The following is a 22,653-nucleotide window of genomic DNA, read 5'->3' on the forward strand; positions in this document are numbered from 1 at the left end:
ATGTCATTCATCCTCTGAAAGTGTACAACTCAATGACTTCTAGTCTATCCATACACATGTGGGGGCATCATGAGGGCAAATTAGAACATCTTCATCACCATAAAAAACAGACTCTCACACTTTTAGCTATTTACTCCTTATTCCTTGAAAAGATAAACAAAATATATAAAACAAATTAAATAATTTTTGAAAATAAAGAACATGCAGAAAGCTTAAAGAAACATTTTGAAATTACATTGCTTGTGTATTGGGCATAATGTACATATATAGTATATATAATTTTTAGAACTGTTAGACCTATAGGGATGAAGTCACCTTGGCCTCACACTCTACTTATGTACCTCGCTACCTACCTTAATTATCGACACCATTAATTATCATGAATTGAACATTGTGGACTCCAAGAGATTTATTAGATACTCAAAGATTGCTTGGGGCAGGCCCCTCACAGAGGAGTGATTCTTCTGATTAGTCCCTCGTAGAAATTAAACATTCCTTGGAGGACACATTGTATGCTTAAATCAAAGCAAAGAAAACAGATGTTTTCCTTGGAGGAAATAAGCCCATCTCACCCTCTTGCTGCCTACATACACACACTATAGACTGAAAATTTTCCACTGTGCTCTCTGCTCTGTGCCCAGGGGAGCTGAATTGTCTGGAGGGTGAGAATACAACACAAAGACTGACTCAGTGAAGTCACAGAGAAGTCACCCCTTGAGCTGCTAGAAATCTGAAGCAAGCCCCTGCTCCCCTCTCCTGACTTCTTTGTTCCAGGCCCCTGTGAAACCCCAAGTGGGCTCCCTGGAACCGGCTGTGCAGAAGGGACATCTCCAGTGGTAGCCCTTGGAGAGAGTCGGTGTGTCCAGTGTGGCTGGTGCAGCAAGAAGGAAAAGGGAAGGTGGGCACCGGGCTCTACTCCAGGACAGTGACCCTGGGCAGCCCAGGGTAGTCAGTCTGTGCAGGTGAAGGTCCTGAACGTACAAGGTACTTTACTTTCTACCAAACCATCTTTTCAGGCTCCCATTCTGCCTCTTTCCTTGCTCTCTGGAATTCTGAACCTTAATGCAAGAGTCTGAAATGGCCATTCCTTGAAGGCAGTGCTTTCTGGAGAGTCTCCCTATCTCCTCCACTCCCTCCCTGGATGACAGGTCCCTACTAGATTTCCTCTTTCCATTCGTTTATTTGCTAACTGCTCACTAAGATCCCTCCGGCATGAGGTTTTGCTCTGATGTGACTTTTGTAATCTACCGATGCTGCTGTCAGACTGACTTAATTATGTCACTGAATCTGCACTGAAGCTCAGATTGTGGTGACTGTCATTGTTACTATCTGTGCACTTCAGTAGCCACCACATATACAATCCTGATTATTTGTGATGTGTGGTACTCAGGCCAATTCTGATTTTAGGAGAATACTGAATGATTGAAGTTGCCATGTTCATTAACCAAACACAAATATTATAGTGTTTCATTGTAGCATCTTCTGTTTGCTGTGGTTTTTCAACAATCATTTTTTATTGAGTTAAGAAGTTACTATTGTTTTCCTCGTGTCCAAGGATACTGTGGCCTGGCTGTTAAGAACAGTAATGGTTGCTAAATCTCCTCAAAGTCACTTTTTATTGTGATTATACTTTTGAGTTCTCTTCATTGATCTATTTCTTTTTATGTTGTTGTTGACATGAGCTTAAGCAACTTTCTCAAGGTCACACATCTCAGTCTTTGTTACACAGCCAACATCTAGACTTGTTAAGCACCTGCAAGGTGACAGGTACCATATGCATCTTTAAAAAATTTTTTTTAATTAGTTATACATGACAGTAGAATGCATTTCTGCTCTTTGATATATCATACATAGATGGGATATCATTTCTCATTTTTCTGAGTGTACATGTTGCAGAATCATATTGGTCATGCAGTCACATACATACATACAGTCTGTTTCATTCCACTGTCTTTCCTATCCTCACATCCCCTCCCCTTCCCTTCCTTTACTTCCCTCCACCTAATCTAAGGTCACGCTATTCGCTCTTCTTCCCTAGTGCCCCCCGCGCCTTATTGTGAATTAGAATCCACTTATTAGAGAAAACATTTGGCTTTGGTTTTGTGGGATTGTCTTATTTCACTTAGCACGATATTCTCCAACTCCAACCATTTACTAGCAAATGCCATAATTTCTCTCTTCTTTAAAGCTGAGTCATATTCCATTGAGTATATATATATACCACATTTTTCTTTATCCATCCACCATATGCATCTTTGGGTAAAAAAATAAACAAAGATGTCCAAACCTCATATCCTCAAATCAATACAGCTTATCCAATGTGTGAGGAACCTCAGGGAGGACCCTAGGCAGTTCTGAATGTCCCTCTCAATTTCATTCTGTCTCTCCAGAAACTCACGCTGCTCCATCCCTGCTCTCTGTGATGCTGGTCACTGCCACCCCTTCCTATACCAGCTGGCCATCTGATTAGGCAACCACTCATCCTCTTCTCTCAGACCAGAAAGTGTCTTCCTCACTTGCATTCCTCGATGAGCAGTCGCCGTCCTTCCTCTCCCCGCTCAAGCATTCCTGTTTCAGAGAACACTCTCTCCCCACCTTCCCAGACTAAATTGGTGTTCAAGGACTTTTTTTTCATGTTTTAAAAAAACTAACATCCCTAGCCATCTTAATGCTCACTCTTTGTTTAAAATTTTAAATCATAAACTGGTGTTTTGATTTTAAGATGATTTGGTTTATAAATGCTTGAATGCTTGAAATGGAATCCAAAGCTAGATATTTGGCCCACTGACTGCTGATTTCATTACAGAACGTCCCTACTCAAGAGAATGGGCAACTGGACACACGTTCTCACAGGTCTCCTGCATCTGACTTTAATGGTGGTGTGCTTTTGTTTCTTCCTCTTATCAATAGAGTCCCCCTGAACTTTTCCTCTTCTTGGAACAATTCACCTGGCAGGAAATTCTCCCAGAGGAGCCATAGGTCTCTTCATTAATACAAGTGCTGTATGCAGTTAAAAGAGGTAACATCACTGTTGTATCTGTATTGTTCAGAATTTCATCCTTTATGGCTGCCCTGGTTCAGTTAAGAGGAGTATTGAAATACAGTAGCCTGGCAAGGCAGATGTACTGTTCTTAACATTGTTTTTAACATTTCACATTTACTGAGTGCCCATTTTACAGCACAGGAACCACAGGAAAACAATTACATGCACTGTTTCAATTTCACTCTCTAATCCTTACTGTGTCATGAATAATTATGACTCCTACTGTGGAGGGAAGAATCTGCATATAGAAGAGTCTAAGTCATTTTCCCAACATCATGTGCTGCATTGCTGAACCAGAATGAGGTTAAGTGAAATCTGACTTGAGAACTCAATTTCTGAATGTCCCTCTCATAATGATACCTTGGGATAGTTAATAATGATAAATCATTTTTTAGATCCTTCTGGGAACAAGGCATTTTTAAACACCACAAAAATAGTAACAGTGATTACCATTCATTTCCAAGCAAATGTGGGAGTTAATTGATGTCTGTGTGCCATGTCACACAGTGAAGGTAGCTTGGGCTGAAACTTCATGTGCCAGTGACCGTTACAGAGCCATGAGAATTAATAAAGTATTTGGATTACTGAAAAGAGATGATGAAGTTTCTGCAAATACCTTGGAAGTTTAACATAGATGAGAAATCAGGTGATGCCCTGCCAGGGCAGTGAAAATGGAGTTCTCCTCGGTGGAATCAGTTTCAAAAGCTGGAGCAGGATGGGCAAGCTGGTCATGATTGAGTGTTTACACTATGGCAAAATGGAGCCCCCACCTGCTTTCTTTATATCGGGAAATATCAGAGACAGTCCATAGAATGTTCTTTACCAAAAAAGGTTAAATGTGGGCTGTCCACTTCCCAATGGGTTAAACATTCATCTTCGCAGCTACTATGAGGGATCTTCCTAGGAGAGCGGAGTTCAAAGGTCACATGCATTGGGCAATCTATTGCCATGGGAGAACCATGGGTAGTTCCTGAGGCCAAACCTAAATCCTCATGTAATTCATGGGTGGCTTCCCCCAGATGCCCATTAATTTAGTTAGGAAAATTGAAACTAGTGAGTCAATGATAAAAAGAGATGTTTCTGCTAAGTTAAAGGGAGTCAGGATAATTACACACTTTTGAAAGTGGGAAATGGGCTGTCATTTGGCTGAGTAAATCACAGTCAGCGGTGTGATTCAATACAGGGTGAAGGACATCCATCCAAGGGTGACACTGTAAAGAGAAAATTACCTGAGATGATGGTTGGCTATTAATTGAACATTGTACTTGCCTCTTTCCCCAGCAGGTACACCAATTATATGGAAGCAGAAAACCACACATGTGTACCAGGATTTCTCCTCCTGCCTCTCTCAGATGATCCAGACCTGCAGCCCATCCTATTTGGGCTGTTCCTGTCCATGTACCTGGTCACAGTGCTTGGGAACCTGCTCATCATCCTGGCCATCTGCTCTGACTCCCACCTCCACACCCCCATGTACTTCTTCCTCTCCAACCTGTCCTTTATTGATATCTGCTTCATCTCCACCACAGTCCCAAAGATGCTGGTGAAGGTCCAGGCACAGAATAAAGACATCTCCTACATCGAGTGCCTGACTCAGGTATATTTTTTTAATACCTTTGCTGGAATGGAAAATTTCCTATTAACCATCATGGCTTTTGACCGCTTTGTGGCCATCTGTCATCCTCTGAACTACACAGTCATTATGAACCCCCAGCTCTGTGTCCTCCTGGTTCTGATGTCTTGGATCATCATATGCTGGGTCTCCCTGGTTCATATTGTACTGTTGAATCAACTGAACTTCTCCACAGGCATTGAAATCCCACATTTCTTCTGCGAACTGGCTCAGCTTCTCAAGGTGGCCAGATCTGATACCATCATCAATTACATCTTTATGTATACAGTGACTTCCCTGCTGGGTGTGGTTCCTGTCACTGGGATCCTCTACTCCTACTCTCAGATTGTCTCCTCCTTACTGAGGATGTCCTCCTCTGTGGGCAAGTCTAAAGCCTTTTCCACCTGTGGGTCCCACGTCTGTGTGGTCTCCTTGTTCTATGGAACAGGATTTGGAGTTAATCTCAGTTCTGCTGGGACCCAGTCTTCCCCAAGAACCATGATTGCCTCAATGATGTACACTGTGGTCACCCCCATGCTGAACCCCTTCATCTACAGCCTGAGGAACAAGGATGTGAAGGGGGCCCTGGGGAGGCTCCTCAGAAGAGCAGCCTTTGGTCCTTCTTGGATCACTGACCTCAGAACTAGGTGGACATTGCAGATACTTAAGCTATTGCTGTGAATTTACCTATCCTGGCTCCTTCAGGGACCTAAAGACATGCCTTATTTCTTCTTTTCCCCAAAGATCCGTGATTCCACATTTGTTTGTGTTTGTGTTAACTTCTCCTCTAGAATCCATTCAGTACTTTTAACTTTTCTTAATTATACGTGGTGCATGAATTTCCACATGTGGAAGTTTCTGGTAGTCATTCCTGCGATGTTCAACTTGACATAAAGAACTTATGCCAGATGCTGAAATAATTTCCTGAAAAATCATTCCTTGAATATTAATACCTTAATTTGAATATTCCTATTTTCCCTGAGGAAATGGAATGAAAATTTTAAGACAAAAGAGCTTGTTATATCAGGACTATGCTTGTTGCTTTATATCTGTGACTTTATTTACCCTGGAAAAGATTTCTTTGAAATATTTTCTCTCATTCACTTACTCACCGAAGACACTGAGATTGGAATTGAATAAATGTGGAACACACAACTGAGGTCAGCTCCTCCGACCTTTGCTAACATACACTTTGTAACAGCTATGTTTGGATTTTGAACATGAAAATCTGGAATCAAGTTTTGAACACAGGCTTTTCATACGACTTGTGAGGTAATGGCTAGAATCGCACTGAGACCTTGCTTCATTCTCTGTGGTTCTTGCTGGTTTTCCTTCCTTCTTTCCCTCATTTCCTCTGTCCTTATTTTCCTTCTTCCCTTTGGCAGTTTTATTGGTTAATGTTACCTCTCTCACTTTCTGTCACTGCATATTTCACTTTAGGTGTACAACAAAGTGGTTTTGCCATTCCTTCCTTGATGGACCTTGGGGTAATTTACGTCTTTTAGCTACTGTGAAGAGTGCTGCTAAGGATATGCGTGAATGTTTAAGTCTGAGTAAAGTCACATGCTGCATTAATGAGGCTTCAGCAAATGACAGATTGTATATGTGATGGGCAGTTCCATAACGCTGGATTGTCTAGTGATGTCACAGCCATGATACTTCATCTAAGTGTACTGTAGGATGTTTGCATGATGACAAAACTGCATAAGAGTGCATTTCTCAGAATCTATTGTTAAGAACTATACTATTATTATTATTGTTTGGGTAATATAAATAGGAGTGGAGCTTGGGCCTATGGTAAGTGTAAAATGTCACATTTTACATTCTACCTGTGAAGGTTCTGGTATCATAACATCCTTGCCAATACTTATAAAAAGCAGAGCATTCCACAGTCTGTGCAGTACTATCTCATTTTGCATTTGCTTTGCATTTCCCTGTGATACATCGAGCATCTTTTCAGGAATTTGTTGACAGTTGATCTATCTTCAGTGGGGAAATGTCTTATGAAGTCTGTGCTCATTAAGTAATTGTGTAGAGGGTATTTTTGTTTCTGACAGTTAAAATCACTACATGATAAAGATACTTGACCCTTATCCAATATGTGTTTTGCCAATATTTTCCCCTCATTATGATATCTCTCCCTTTGTCTCAACTCTGAAGTTTACTGTCATTGATTATGCTCATCATGTGGTACAATAGATCTCTTGAAGCTTCTCAGCGTATCTAACTGGAATGGGTAGCTCTGACAGATAACCACCTAATCCTCCACCCCACAGCTAGCTCTTGTGGTCACCATCTTCTCTATTTCGCTGGGCTCTACTTTTAGACCCACGTGTAAGTGAGCCATGTGGGGCTTGACTTCCTACGCCCGGCAGCTTCAGTATGACATATCAGGTCATACTGATGTGTCACGCCGATAATGTCATCCAGGTTCATCCATGTTGTACTAAATGCCATGATTCTCTCATGTTGTGCCTGACTAATGTCCCATTGTGTAGATGCATATTTATTTATCCAGTTACATGTCAATAAACATTTACATTGATTTTTTACTTTGAGTACTGTGAATAATATTGCTACAGTAATGAGAATGTACATGTAATGTGAATACCTATTTCACACCCATCTGATTTTCATGCAAAAATGGAATTTCTGGGTGTTATGGTGGTCTATTTAAAATTCTTCAAGCAACTTGTTTTCCATAATTATTACATTTATTTACATTACAACCTGTTTTCCATATTTATTACATTACAATAAATTATTACATTTATTTACATTTCAGAGATGCCTTTTCTCCACATCCTCACCAATATTCCTTTTTTTCTGCCTTTCTTTTTTTTTTCTTTTTTTTTTTTCCAAAAAGATTAAATCCAGGGCCTCACCCAAGCCAGACAGTTGTATCACCACTGAGCTTTATCTGCAGCCTCTTTAATTTTTTATTTAGGGAAAGGATCTTTCTAAGTTTCCCAGGTTGGCTTTGAATTTGAGATTCTCCTGCTTCAGCCTCCTGAGTAGCTAGGATTACAGTGCACAGCCCATGTTTCCCTTTTTATCCTGTTTTTGATCATAACCTTGTTGAGCAGTGTGCAGTGTTGTCTCCTAGTAGTTTTAACTTGCATTACCCTAATGATGAGTGATGTTGAGGAGTTTTGTCATATATCTGCTAGACATTTGTGTCTTCTTCTTGTTTTTTTTTTTTTTTTTTTTTTTGTTAAAGAGAGAGAGATAATTTTTTAATATTTATTTTTTAGTTTTTGGAGGACACAATATCTTTGTGCTGAGGATGGAACCCAGGCCGCAGGCATGCCAGGCGAGTGCTACCGCTTGAGCCACATCCCCAGCCCCCATTTGTGTCTTCTTCTGAGAACAACTTCTCCTTCTCCTTCTTCCTCCTTTCTTCTTCCTTCTTCTTTCTTCCTTCTCCTTCCTTCTTCCTTCTTCCTTCATTACAGCTTTAGGGATAAAGCTGTAATGAAGTGGAAGTGAGGTTCCCTTTTGTGGAGTGGGCTGGCTGCAAAATAAAAGCTAAAAAAGAGAAAGCATTGAGAAAACCACGGGACACAGGATGTAATTTTAAAAAGTAGGGGTGGGTGGGGGCTCGCTGATCTTAAGGATGGAGTTTCCAGCCTTTTTAGCGCCATCTGCTTTCGGCGCCGCCTCCTGCTCCTGGCCTCTCTGCTGCCTCCCGGAGTCACTGCCTGTGCTGCGCGGCTCCGACCACCTGGCTCCCAGTACTAGCTGCCAGTATTTGAAGCTCCTACAACATGGCAGACATTGACAACAAAGAACAATCTGAACTTGATCAAGATTTGGATGATGTTGAAGAAGCAGAAGAAGAAGAAACTGGTGAAGAAACAAAAACCAAAGCGCGTCAGCTGACTGTTCAGATGATGCAAAATCCTCCGATTCTTGCAGCTCTTCAAGAAAGACTTGATGATCTGGTAGAAACACCAACAGGATACACTGAAAGCTTGCCTAGGGTAGTTAAAAGACGAGTGAGTGCTCTCAAAAACCTTCAAGTTATATGTGCACAGACAGAAGCCAAATTCTATGAGGAAATTCATGATCTTGAAAGGAAGTATGCTGTTCTCCATCAGCCTCTATTTGATAAGTGATTTGAGATCATTAATGCAATTTATGAACCTCCAGAAGAAGAATGTGAATGGAAACCAGATGAAGAAGAGGCGATTTCGGAGGAGCTGAAAGAAAAGGCCAAGATAGAAGATGAGAAAAAAAGATGAAGAAAAAAAAGACCCTAAAGGAATTCCTGAATTTTGGTTGACTGTTTTTTAGAACGTTGACTTGCTCAGTGACATGGTTCAGGAACATGATGAACCTATTCTGAAGCACTTGAAAGATATTAAAGTGAAGTTCTCAGATGCTGGCCAGCCTACGAGTTTTATCTCAGAATTTCACTTTGAACCCAACGAATATTTCACAAAGGAAGTGTTGACAAAGACATACAGGATGAGGTCAGAACCAGACAATTCTGATCCCTTTTCTTTTGATGGACCCGAAATTATGGGCCGTACAGGGTGCCAGATAGATTTGAAAACAAGGAAAGAATGTCACTTTGAAAACTATTAAGAAGAAGCAGAAACACAAGGGACGAGGCAAAGTTCGTACCGTGACGGAAACAGTCTCCAATGATTCTTTCTTTTTTTTTTTTTTGCCTCTCCTGAAGTTCCCGACAGTGGAGATCTGGATGATGCTGCTGACGCTATTCTTGCTGCAGACTTTGAAATTGGTCACTTTTTACATGAATGTATAATCCCGAGATCAGTGTTATACTTCACTGGAGAAGCTATTGAAGATGATGATGATGATGATTATGATGAAGAAGGTGAAGAAACAGATGAGGAAGGGGAAGAAGAAGGAGATGAGGGAAATGATCCAGACTATGACTCCAAGAAGGATCAAAACCCAGCAGAGTGCAAGCAACAGTGAAGCAGGATGTATGTGGCTTTGAGGATAACCTGCACTGAATCTACCTTCTGCTCTCCTGGAAAGGATGAATCTACATCATTTGACGAGCCTTTTTCAAGTTTTTCTTGTTTGTTTGCTTGTTTTTGTTTTTACAGCCTAAACTAAAAATGTCAAATATAATTTTAGTTCTCACAAGATACTGTCTTAATTTTGTACTAATTCAGGTTAGACCCAGAGGCTTGGATTAAGGGTTGTGCCCAGTTTACCATATTATTGAAGGAAAGCATGCCAGCTTCATAAGCAAGTGGAAGGAAAAAAAAAAGACTCTTAATGATGTGATATAGTTTTAAAAAGCAAAAATGTTAAATTTCATTTCCTTTTGGCTAGAACCAAAGCCCTAAGCTTGTATGGTTTATTCTAATTCTTACTGCTTTAGTATGTCATTTACCATGCTTCTGTTTACTGTGTATTAAAATGGGTAGTACTGTTTACTTAACTACCTCAAAGATGTGTTAAGGCATATTAAGTTAAATTTCATGAACTGTTTCTCAGCCTCATTAAAAGCTTAAAAATTGGGGCCTGTTTTGTACCACAAGTGTGATATTCAGCATTTTTTTTTTCATACCAGGCTTCCATAATTAACTGGAAAATGAATTGAAAACACTTCTCTTCTGGATCTGGCCAGACAACACTCTTTCAGATCTGTACATGGCTCCTATTTTAATGAAAATTGGATGGGATGAGTGAACTCTTCAGTAGGTCCAAGGATTTTTTTTTCCAGGTGTATCAGATGACCATACTGTAACAAAATACTGTAGAGATCATGGGACTAAAGTGGTAATAAGACCATTTGGGGAAGGGGAATGTGAAAGAATTCCCCACGCAAAGACACTTCGCCGGGAGAATTCCAATTTTATTGCAAAAAGCTGTGTGCTTATATAGAGCTAAAGGGGAGATGGTAGGGCTTAGATAAATGGCAGGCCACCCGTTTATTGGCAAGTTCTTCCAGATATCAGCTCCCGCGCCCAGGAATTAGTTCTCATTGGGGCTAAGGTTCCCTGCCAGCAAGGTTTGAAATTGGCGCCGGTGGGAGATTTCACAAGGGCGGGAACTTTTTGCGCCACTGCAGAGAAGAAGGTAGGAAGAAGTCCTTAGGCGCCATGTTGGGGTTTTTTCTCTGGGGTACGGCTGCCGTTTATACTTTTCCCAACAGAATGAAATTAAATTTGAGACTATAGAGCCACATTTAAAATACCTCAGGCTTATTACTGTTAATTTTGGGGGATGAACTTTTGATCTGACAGTGAGGGTGAACTAAATGAACTGTAATTACAGGAGAGTTTGAATTTCTGCTGTTAATAAAATTACATTGAGTTCACTTTTAGAAGTGATAGTTTTCTTTTGAAAATTTAGTATTAAGGTTTTAGAATGTGAAGGCATTTTATTATTTGCATAGAATTATCCATGCCTTTTCCTGAGATTTTTAACTAACTACTGGAAATCCTTAACCAATTATAATAATTTTTTTCTTCATTTTCAAAATGATTTTGATTGCTTTGACTTAGATAGACTGTGATTTTTTTTTCTAACCACAATCTAAATACAAGCTTTTTCTGAATTTAAAAATTTTGACCTAAAGATAGAATCCCATTTTTAATGAATTGAAAGAAGCAACAAAATCACTATTTTTGTTTTATTCCTTTAAGAAACAGCTATGCCAAAGTGAAAAGATAGTAATACTTCATCTTTAAATAATCAGTGTCATCTGCACAGGAATTGTTTTCTTTATCAAATTGGAGTTTCAGGGAATGTCAGTGTTCATTTATGCCATTTCGTCAGTTCTAAAGTGGTTCTATTCCATTCTAGAAATTTGAAATATTTGTAATTTGAAATCCTTAATAAAACTTGGAATTAATTTTATAAAAAAAAAGGATGGAGTTTCTACACTAGAAAAAGAGAGATGGAGCCCACAATTTTTTTCTTTATATGGGGGAACATCAAAGGTTTTCCATGGAATGATCTTTGCCAAATAAGGTAGGGGGTGGGGTTATGCCCAACAGGTTATGCCCAATTCTGGAGCTGCAGGAGCTGTTCCCCTAGTACAGGGAGGACAGAGGTCTCCTGCCTTGGGCAATCTGATGCGCACAGGAGAGCTGGGATAGTCCTAAGGAAAAACACCTAAGTCTCCATGGCTCAGTACAGAGCAAAGACCCCTCAAATAGCTCACAGAGGACTCCCCACAGTGATGTTTGATCATAACCCTACTTCAAAGTACCTCTCTCTCCACCTTGACACTTTTAATTATCATGAATTTACCATTGCAAACACCAAATGGTTTATAAAACTGTCAAAGATTCTTTTCTTTTTTTTCCTTTGGTGGTGCCGAGGATTGAACCCAGGGCCTTGTGCATGCAAGGCAAGCACTCTACCAACCGAGCTATATCCCTAACCTGAAAGATTCTTTAGAGGAAGCACTTCACAGAGGACTGATTCTTGACTTTGGGTCCATGTAGAAAACAAACATTCCACAGGGAACACCTTGTGACATTTAAATTAAAGCAAAGAAAACTGTTGTTTTCCTTGGAGGAAATGATCCACCTCACCCTCTTGCTGCATACATACATACAATACTGACTGAAAGTTTTTCTTTCTGTTTTCTGCTCCGTGGCCCAGGGGAGTTGAATTACATGCAACTGCAAAGATAAAAGAATAATTTATTTAATGAGGAGCACTGAGAATCCACCTCTTTAAGCATGCCTTCTATCCCCTGTCTTACACTTCTCCGCTCCAACTCTCTGTGAAAACCCAAGTGGCTGTGCAGAGGGATGTCTCCAGTGAGAGTCTTGGAGAGAGTCAGCATTTCCAGGGCGGCTGGTGGAGCAAAAAAAGGAAAAGAGGAAGGTGGGCCCTGGGCTGTACTCCAGGACAATGACCCTGGGACAGCCCCGTGTAGTCAGTCTATGAAGATGAAGGTCCTGCACTTTGCAAGGTACTTTATTTTCCTCTGAATCATCTTTTCAAACTCTCATTCTGCTTCCTTTCCTTGCTTTCTGGTATTCAGAACCCTTTTCAATAGGTCAGAAGCGGCCATTCCGTATCTTTTCTACTCTCTCCCGTGAATTATAGGCTCCTATTAGATTTCCATACCAAATCATATATTTCCTAATTACTCACTGAAGATCCATCCATTCTGCATGAGATACTGTCTTATAGGTTCTTAATGTGATTTTTCTTTTGTACTCTACCTACATTTGCTGTCAATCCTGACTTAATGACATTGCTGAATAGTCCCACATGATGGTTGCTGCCATTCTCCTTTCTGCTCACTTCAGTGGCCACCACATAATACAATAATATGACCTTTTCTGATGTTTGCTATTTGTGCCTATTCTGACCTCATCTCAGGAGAATACTGCCTGATTAATGTTGGAGTATATTTTCTTGGCATATTCATTAACTGAACCCAAATATTACAGTACTCCACCCCAGCATTTCATGTTTGCTATGATCATTTTTATTGTCTTAATAACTTGACCCTGGTTTGCTCATGCTGGAGGATTCTCTGGCCTGGCTGATAAAAACCGTAATGGCTGCTAAATCTCCTCAGAGTCATTTTTTTTTATTGTGATTATCGTTTTGAGTTCTCTTCATTCATCTATTTCTTTTTTGTGTTGTTGTTGACATGAGCTTAAGTAACTTTCTCAAGATCACAGATCTCAGTCTGTTACGCAGCCCGCATCTGTACTTGTCAAGCACCTGCCAGGTGACAGGCACCATATATATGCCTCTGGGTAGAAAAACGAACAAAACGGTCTCAACCTCTTATCCACAAATCAATACAGCTTTACCCATGTGTGAGGGACCTCAGGGAGGTCCCCAGGCAGCTGGACTGTGGGCCTCACACTCTGTCCCTCCAGAAGCCCACCCTGCTCCATCCACTGGCCACTCCACTGGCCACTGCACCCCTCCTATACCAGCTGGCCATCTAGTTGGGCAGACACTTATCCTCTTATACTAGAAAGTTCCTCCCTCACTTACACTCCCCAGTGAGCAGTCCCTGGTCCTTCCTCTCCTTGCCCAAGCATTCCCATTTCAGAGAGCACCTCCTCCCACCTTCATGGACTACATTGGTCTTCAAGGATTTTTTTCCTATCTTGAAATAGTTAACATCCTCAGGTTTCATAATTCTTACTCATCGTAAGCAGTTTTTTTGTTTGTCTGTTTTGTACCAGGAATTGAACCCAGGGCACTCAGTCACTGAGCCACATCCCCAGCCCTTTTTTATTTTGAAACAGGGTCTCTTTAAGTTGCTTATGGCCTCCCCAAGTTACTGAGGCTGGGCTTTGAACTTGCAATCCTCCTCCCTCAGTCTCCTGAGCTGTTGGGATTATAGGCATGAGCCACCAGGCCTAGATATAAACAGTGATGCTTAAATTGTAATTTTGTCACTTAATGTTTCTAGGGTGATTTGGTTTATACATATTAGTTGTAGATGAGCACAATAACTTTTATTTATTTATTTATTTATCATTTATTTATTTATTTATTTATCATTTATTTATTTATTTATTTTTATTGTTGGTCGTTCAAAACATTACATAGTTCTTTTTTTTTATTGGTTGTTCACAACATTACAAAGCTCTTGACATATCATATTTCATACATTAGAATCAATTGGGTTATGAACTCCCATTTTTACCCCAAATACAGATTGCAGAATCACATCGGTTACACATCACATTTTTACATACTGCCATATTAGTGACTGTTGTATTCTGCTACCTTTCCTATCCTCTACTATCCCCCCTCCCCTCCTCTCCCATCTTCTCTCTCTACCCCATCTACTGTAATTCATTTCCCTCCATGTTTGTTATCCCATTCCCCTCATAACCTCTTATATGTAATTTTGTATAACAATGAGGGTCTCCCTCCATTTCCATGTGATTTCCCTTTTTTTCTCCCTTTCCCTCCCACCTCATGTCTCTGTTTAATATTAATCTTTTCTTCCTGCTCTTCCTCCCTGTTCTGTTCTTAGTTGCTCTCATTATATCAAAGGAGACATTTGGTATTTGTTTTTTAGGGATTGGCTAGCTTCACTAAGCATAATCTGCTCTAGTGCCATCCATTTCCCTGCAAATTCCGTGATTTTGTCATTTTTTAGTGCTGAGTAATACTCCATTGTGTATAGATGCCACATTTCTTTTATCCATTCATCTATTGAAGGGCATCTGGGTTGATTCCACAGTCTAGCAATTGTGAATTGTGCTGCTATGAACAACGATGTGGCAGTATCCCTGTAATGTGCTCTTTTAAGGTCTTCAGGAAATAGTCCGAGAAGGGCAATACCTGGGTCAAATGGTGGTTCCATTCCCAGCTTTCCCAGGAATCTCCATACTGCTTTCCAAATTGGCCGCACCCGTTTGCAGTCCCACCAGCAGTGTATAAGAGTACCCTTTTCTCCACATCCTCGCCAGCACTTGTTGTTGTTTGACTTCATAGTGGCTGCCAATCTTACTGGGGTAAGGTGGTATCTTAGGGTGGTTTTGATTTGCATTTCTCTGACTGCTAGAGATGGTGAGCATTTTTTCATGTACTTGTTGATTAATTGTATGTCCTCCTCTGTGAAGTGTTTGTTCATGTCCTTGGCCCATTTGTTGATTGGGTTATTTGTTTTCTTATTGTCTAATTTTTTGAGTTCTTTGTATACTCTGGATATTAGGGCTCTATCTGAAGTGTGAGGAGTAAAAATTTGTTCCCAGGATGTAGGCTCCCTATTTACCTCTCTTATTGTTTCTCTTGCTGAGAAAAAACTTTTCAGTTTAAGAAAGTCCCATTTGTTTATTCTTGTTATTAACTCTTGTGCTATGGGTGTCCTCTTAAGGAATTTTGAGCCCGACCCCACAATCTGTAGATTGGAGCCTACTTTTTCTTCTATCAGTCGGAGAGTCTCTGATTTGATATCTAGCTCCTTGATCCACTTGGAGTTGACTTTTGTGCATGGCAAGAGGAGGGGATTCAGTTTCATTTTGTTGCATATGGATTTCCAGTTTTCCCAACACCATTTGTTGAAGATGCTATCCTTTCTCCATTGCATGTTTTTAGCTCCTTTATAAAATATAAGATAGTTGTAGTTTTGTGGATTGGTTACTGTGTCCTCTATTCTGTACCATTGGTCCACCCGCCTGTTTTGGTACCAGTACCATGCTGTTTTTGTTACTATTGCTCTGTAGTGTAGTTTGAAGTCTGGTATCGCTATACCACTTGATTCACACTTCCTGCTTAGCATTGTTTTTGCTATTCTGGGTCTTTTATTATTCCATATGAATTTCATGATTGTTTTATATATTTCTACAAGAAATGCTGTTGGGATTTTGATTGGCATTGCATTGAACTTATAGAGAACTTTTGGTAATATCGCCATTTTGATGATGTTAGTTCTGCCTATCCATGAACAAAGTATATTTTTCCATCTTCTAAGATCCTCTTCTATTTCTCTCTTTAGGTTTCTGTAGTTTTCATTGTATAGGTCTTTCACCTCTTTTGTTAGGTTGATTCCCAAGTATTTTATTTTTTTGAGGATATTGTGAATGGAGTGTTTTTCCTCATTTCCGTTTCAGAAGTTTTGTCGCTGATATACAGAAATGCCTTTGATTTATGCGTGTTGATTTTATATCCTGCCACTTTGCTGAATTCATTTATTAGTTCTAGTAATTTCTTTGTAGACCCTTTTGGGTCTTCTAGGTATAGAATCATGTCATCTGCAAATAGTGATAATTTAAGTTCTTCTTTTCCAATTTTTATGCCTTTAATTTCTTTCGTCTGTCTAATTGCTCTGGCCAGTGTTTCGAGAACTATATTGAATAGAAGTGGTGATAGGGGGCATCCCTGTCTTGTTCCAGATTTTAGAGGGAATGCCTTCAATTTTTCTCCATTCAGAATGATGCTAGCCTGAGGCTTAGCATAGATAGCTTTTACAATGTCGAGGTAAGTTCCTGTTATCCCTAGTTTTTCTAATGTTTTGAACATAAAGGGATGCTGTACTTTGTCAAATGCTTTTTCTGCGTCTATCGAGATGATCATATGGTTCTTATCTTTAAGTCTATTGATGTGGTGAATAACATTTATTGATTTCCGTATGTTGAACCATCCTTGCATCCCAGGGATGAATCCTACTTGATCATGGTGCACAATTTTTTTTGATGTGCCTTTGTATCCGATTCGCCAGAATTTTATTGAGGATTTTTGCATCTAGGTTCATCAGAGATATTGGTCTGTAGTTTTCTTTCTTTGAGGTGTCTTTGTCTGGTTTCGGAATCAGGGTGATGTTGGCCTCATAGAATGAATTTGGCAGAGCTCCCTCTTTTTCTATTTCCTGAAATAACTTGAAAAGTATTGGTATTAATTCTTCTTTAAAGGTTTTGTAAAACTCCGCTGTATACCTATCCGGTCCTGGGCTTTTCTTGGTTGGAAGTCTTTTGATTGCTTCTTCTATTTCATCTATTGATATTTGTCTGTTTAAGTTGTGAGTATCCTCCTGACTCAGTCTGGGCAAATCATATGACTTAAGGAATTTATCAATGTCTTCACTATCTTCTATTTTATTGGAATATAGGTTTTCAAAATAATTTCTAATTGTCTTCTGTATTTCTGTAGCGTCTGTTGTAATATTGCCTTTTTCATCCTGTATGTTAGTAATTTGAGTTCTCTCTCTTCTTCTCTTCATTAGTATGGCTAGGGGTCTGTCGATCTGATTTATTTTTTCAAAGAACCAACTTTTTGTTTTGTTAATTTTTTCAATAGTTTCTTTTGTTTCAATTTCATTGATTTCTGCTCTGATTTTAATTAATTCTTGCCTTCTGCTACATTTGCTGTTGTTTTGCTATTCCTTTTCTAGGGCTTTGAGATGAAGTGTGAGCTCATTTATTTGTTGGTTTTTCCTTTTTTTGAGGAATGACCTCCAGGCGATGAATTTCCCTCTTAAAACTGCTTTCATTGTGTCCCATAGATTCCGATATGTTGTGTCTGTATTTTCATTTATCTCTAAGAATTTTTTTGATTTCCTCCTTTATCTCTTCTGTAACCCATTGATCATTCAGTAACGTATTGTTCATCATCCATGTGATGTATGATTTTTCCTTCCTTCTTTTATCATTGATTTCCAGTTTCATTCCATTATGATCTGATAAAGTGCATAGTATTATCTCTACCCCTTTATATTTACTGAGGGTTGCCCTATGGCATAATATATGGTCTATTTTTGAGAAGGATCCATGTGCTGCTGAGAAAAAAATATATCCATTTGATGATGGTTGATATATTCTATATATGTCAGTTAAGTCTAGGTTATTGATTGTGATATTGAGGTCAATAGTTTCTTTATTCAACTTTTGTTTGGAGGATCTGTCCAATGGTGAGAGAGGTGTGGTGAAGTCACCCATAATTATTGTGTTGTGGTCTATTTGATTCTTGAACTTGAGGAGAGTTTGTTTTATGAACGTCGCAGCGCCATTATTTGGTGCATAAATATTGATAATTGTTATGTCTTGTTGGTGAATGGTTCCTTTTTACAGTATATAATGTCCTTTCTTATCTCTTTTGATTAACTTAGTCTTGAAGTCGATTTTATTCGATATGAGGATGGCCACCCCTGCTTGCTTACGAGAACTGTGTGCGTGGTATATTTTTTCCCATCCTTTCACCTTCAGCCTGTGTATGTCTCTTCCAATCAGATGTGTCTCCTGGAGGCAGCATATTGTTGGATTTGTTTTTTTAATCCATGTTACCAGCCTATGTCGCTTTATTGGAGAGTTTAAGCCATTAACGTTTAGAGTTACTATTGATATATGGTTTGTACTTCCTGCCATGTTTGATTATTTATCTCTTTTTTTTTCTAATTTAGTTTGTGTCTCCATGATTAGCTTTCCCCCCATCCTCTGTCTTTACCGAGGCACTTCCCACTGATGGTTTTGGTTATTGTTTTTCATTTCTTCCTCGTGTAGAGTTTTGCTCAAGACGCTTTGCAATGCTGGTTTTCTGGCTACAAATTCTTTTAGCTTTTGTTTATCATGAAAGATTTTTATTTCGTTGTCGTATCTGAAGCTTAATTTTGCTGGATACAGAATTCTTGGTTGGCATCCATTGTCTTTCAGTGTTTGAAATACGTTGTTCCAGGATCTTCTCGCTTTCAGCGTCTGTGATGAAAAATCCGTTGTTAACCTTATTGGTTTACCCCTAAATGTAATCTGCCTCTTTTCTCTTGTAGCTTTTAATATTTTCTCTTTGTTCTGTATATTGGATATCTTCATAACAATGTGTCTTGGCGTTGGTCTACTGTGATTTTGTGTGCTCGGTGTTCTGTATGCATCTACAATTTGTATATCTGTTTCCTTTTTTATTTCTGGAAAGTTTTATGTAATTATTTCATTCATCAAGGTACTCATTCCCTTGGCATGAATCTCTGTGCCTTCCTCTATCCTGATGACTCGTAAGTTTGGTTTTTTTAAGTTATCCCAAATCTCTTGGATGTTTTTCTCATGATTTTTTACCAGCCTATCTGAGTTGGCTAGACTCTTTTCAAGATGATATATTTTGTCTTCATTATCTGATGTTCTGGCTTCTACTTGCTCCACTCTGTTAGTGATACTCTCGATTGAGTTTTTAATTTGGTTTATCGTTTCCTTCATTTCTAGAATTATTGTTTGATTTTTTTATAATCTCTATCTCCTGATAAAGATGCTTAACTTCTTCTTTTATCTGTTTATGTAATTCATTTTCAATGTGATCTTTAAGGTTCCTTTCCATCTGTCTAAGGTGTTCCTTGAGTTCTTTATATGGCCATTTTTCTGATGACTCCAGGTCCTCCTGAATATTTAGGCTGTCCTTTATTGTTTGTACTCCTTTTCTTCCTTGCTTTTTTATGCTCATGATACTTCTTGTTCTGTTTGACTGCTGAGTTACTGTTTACTCTTATAAATTTATTTGATGCTTGGGAGGAGAGGTATTAGAAGGGAAGGGAAGAAGTCACTAAAGAGAGTGAGTGTAGGCAGGTAGAATTCAAGAAAGGGGGAATAAGAAAATTGAAAAGAAATGAAAAGACAAAAGAAAAAAGTGAAAAGAAAGAAAGAAAAAACGAAAAAATAAAAATTTAAAACAACAAAAAATTATAATGATAATATACAAATGGAAATTAAAGTTTAAAAAATAATAGTAATAATAATAGAATAAAAATAATTAAAAAATTGAAACCATTAATAAGAAAGTTGAAGAACAACAACAACATCAACAACAAAAAGTGAAAATAAAATTAAAAAAATACCAATAATAATCATTAAAAATAATAATAATAATAATAAATGTGGTCATAGAGCTCAATTAACTTCTCTTCCAGTAGGTGGGAACTGGGTCAGGCTTCTCTTCTTGATGGGTTGGAACCAATCACTGTGCCTCAGCTCTTCTTCCCAGACTGTGCGGGTCTCCAATCCTGAGTGCCTAGGGCCTTCTCTTGTGGTTCCTCAAGCCAGGCCCCACTCACCTGTGACGCTCACCACAATACTGGCTACACGCCGGGTCTGCTGCTCCTGGGAGCCCTGTTTCCATGGATGCCTGGGCACACCCTTTCTGTTTGCCTCCCTTAGACCCTAATTTTGTAGGGCTTGGGGCTGAGGATCCCCAGCGAATTTGTTTGCCCTAAGGTAGCAACTCCCCTGGTAGCTGGTCCAAGGGACCTCTGTTGTCAGCAGAGGGATACCCTGGGTCTGACTATCGTGCTCAGTTGGCTTTTACCTCTTTGAGTTCAGGTGGGCCGACTAGTTATTTCAGCGTGATCATTAGTGGTGAAGCAGGCGAACCAGAACTAGAATGCAGCCCAATCCGGGCTCAGTGTGTTCTGAGAGGGGCAGACTGTTCGCCCGGGATCCCCTTGAGCTCAACAGTTCCTAGTGGTCCTGAGCGAACAGTATTTTGACAGTTTACTTCTCCCTATGCTCGCACAGCTGAAGGGGTTAGAGACATGATCTCTCCGCGTCCGCCGCCATGTTGGATCACTTAGATTTTAAATTGTCACTCATCTTATCAGCTGTTCCATTTAACTCGGCAGCTCACTCGCGCGGTGAAGAGTCTGCTCTATGGTGCTCCGCGGGAAGCGGTGGTGGCGGCGGCGGCGGCGATGCGGTGGCGGCCCAGCTGTGGCCTTTGGGACCCCCGGGGAGGGGGTGCAGGCAGGGGGAGGGGAGGTAGCGCCTCGGGGCCCGCGAAGGCCGGGTACTGGACACGCGGGAGAGTGGGCGGGCTGGGGGAAAGAAATTGAGATCTAGAATTAGGGACTGAGCGTGGGAGGAGAGACGGGGGGGGGAGAAGCAAAGTGGAAAGGCAGAGAGGAGAAGGAGAAGGGGCCGAGGGAGCCGGGCAGCTCGGGGGCTGCAGCCTTACTGCTTGCGCTGAAGTTGTGATGGACTCACTCCACCTTGGCTGGAGTCATGGCGGATTCACTCCACCTAGGCCCCTTTCTTGACACGGTGCTGAGTCTTTGTTGACAGATCTCCTTTAATGATATTTACTTCAGCTTTTAAGACACGGCAACATATGCTGCGGGCGCGGCGGCGCGGAGCACGGAGCGGCTTACTCACTTTCCGCCACCATCTTTTTCCCATAGTTCTTAATATATCATATTTCACAGTTTGATTCAAGTGGGTTATGAACTCCCATTTTTCCCCCCGTATACAGATTGCTGTATTACATCAGTTACACTTCCATTGATTTACATATTGCCATTCTAGTGTCTGATGTATTCTGCTGTCTACCCTATTCTCTACTATCCCCCCTTCTCTCCCCTCCCCTCCCCTCCCCTTTTCTCTCTCTACCCCTTCTACTGTAAATCATTTCTTCACTTGTATTATTCTTCTCTTACCCCTCCTTTCCTCTTATATGTAATTTTGTATTACCCTGAGGATCACCTTCCATTTCCATGCGATTTCCCTTCTCACTCCCTTTCCCTCCCACATCTCATCCCTGTTTAATGTTAATCTTCTTCTCAAGCTCTTCGTCCCTAACCTGTCCTTGGTTACTACCCTTATATCAAAGAAGTCATTTGGCATTTGTTTTTTAAGGATTGGCTAGCTTCGCTTAGCATAATCTGCTCTAATGCCATCCATTTCCCTCCAAATTCTATGATTTTGTCATTTTTTAATACAGAGTAATACTCCATTGTGTATAAATGCCACATTTTTTTAATCCATTCATCTATTGAAGGGCATCTAGGTTGGTTCCACAATCTTGCTATCGTGAATTGTGCTGCTATGAACATCAATGTAGCAGTATCCCTGTAGCATGCTCTTATTAGGTCTTTAGGGAATAGACCGAGAAGGGGAATAGCTGGGTCAAATGGTGGTTCCATTCCCAGCTTTCCAAGAAATCTCCATACTGCTTTCCAAATTGGCTGCACCAATTTGCAGTCCCACCAACAATGAACAAGTGTACCCTTTTCCCCGCATCCTCTCCAGCACTTATTGTTGTTGGACTTCATAATGGCTGCCAATCTTACTGTAGTGAGATGGTATCTTAGGGTGGTTTTGATTTGCATTTCTCTGACTGCTAGCGATGGTGAGCATTTTTTCATGTACTTATTGATTGTTTGTATATCCTCCTCTGAGAAGCGTCTCCTGTAGGCAGCATATTGTTGGGTCTTGTTTTGTGATCCATTCAACTAGCCTGTGTCTCTTAATTGGTGAGTTTAAGCCATTAACATTTAGGGTTATTATTGAGATATGGTTTGTTCTTCCAGCCATATTTGTTTATTAATGTTACTAAACCTGATTTGTTTTCCTCTTTGATTATTTTCCCCCCTTTACTGTCCTACCTCCCACTGTCGGTTTTTGATGTTATTTTCCATTTCCTCTTCCTGTAATGTTTTGCCAAGGATTTTTTGAAGAGATGGTTTTCTAGCTGCAAATTCTTTTAACTTTTGTTTATTGTGGAAAGTTTTAATTTTATCTTCCATCCTGAAGCTTAATTTCACCGGATACACGATTCTTGGTTGGAACCCATTTTCTTTCAGTGTTTGAAATATGTTATT

At 40.0% G+C, this 22,653-nt stretch overlaps 1 protein-coding gene and 2 pseudogenes across 3 annotated transcripts in view; 2 read left to right on the forward strand and 1 right to left on the reverse strand.

The window, feature by feature from the left end:
- Nucleotides 1-22,653, reverse strand: part of LOC308645778 (olfactory receptor 7D4-like) — an 89,900-nt pseudogene that overhangs the window by 31,266 nt on the left and 35,981 nt on the right. The gene's annotated exons all lie outside the window — the stretch shown is intronic.
- LOC308645945 (olfactory receptor 7D11-like) lies at nucleotides 4,332-5,336 on the forward strand (the record flags this gene model as incomplete). The annotated part of the gene is made up of 1 exon (XM_081288396.1): nucleotides 4,332-5,336. Exon 1 carries the CDS (start codon nucleotides 4,341-4,343, stop codon nucleotides 5,334-5,336), a length of 996 nt encoding a protein of 331 aa, XP_081144522.1. The 5' UTR covers nucleotides 4,332-4,340.
- Nucleotides 8,368-9,827, forward strand: LOC308645903 (nucleosome assembly protein 1-like 1; annotated as a pseudogene). The gene has a single exon. The product of its transcript is annotated as a nucleosome assembly protein 1-like 1 (transcript).

This window comes from Spermophilus citellus (genome assembly GCF_964194105.1).
Source record: "Spermophilus citellus genome assembly, chromosome: 3".
Taxonomy (NCBI): domain Eukaryota; kingdom Metazoa; phylum Chordata; class Mammalia; order Rodentia; family Sciuridae; genus Spermophilus; species Spermophilus citellus.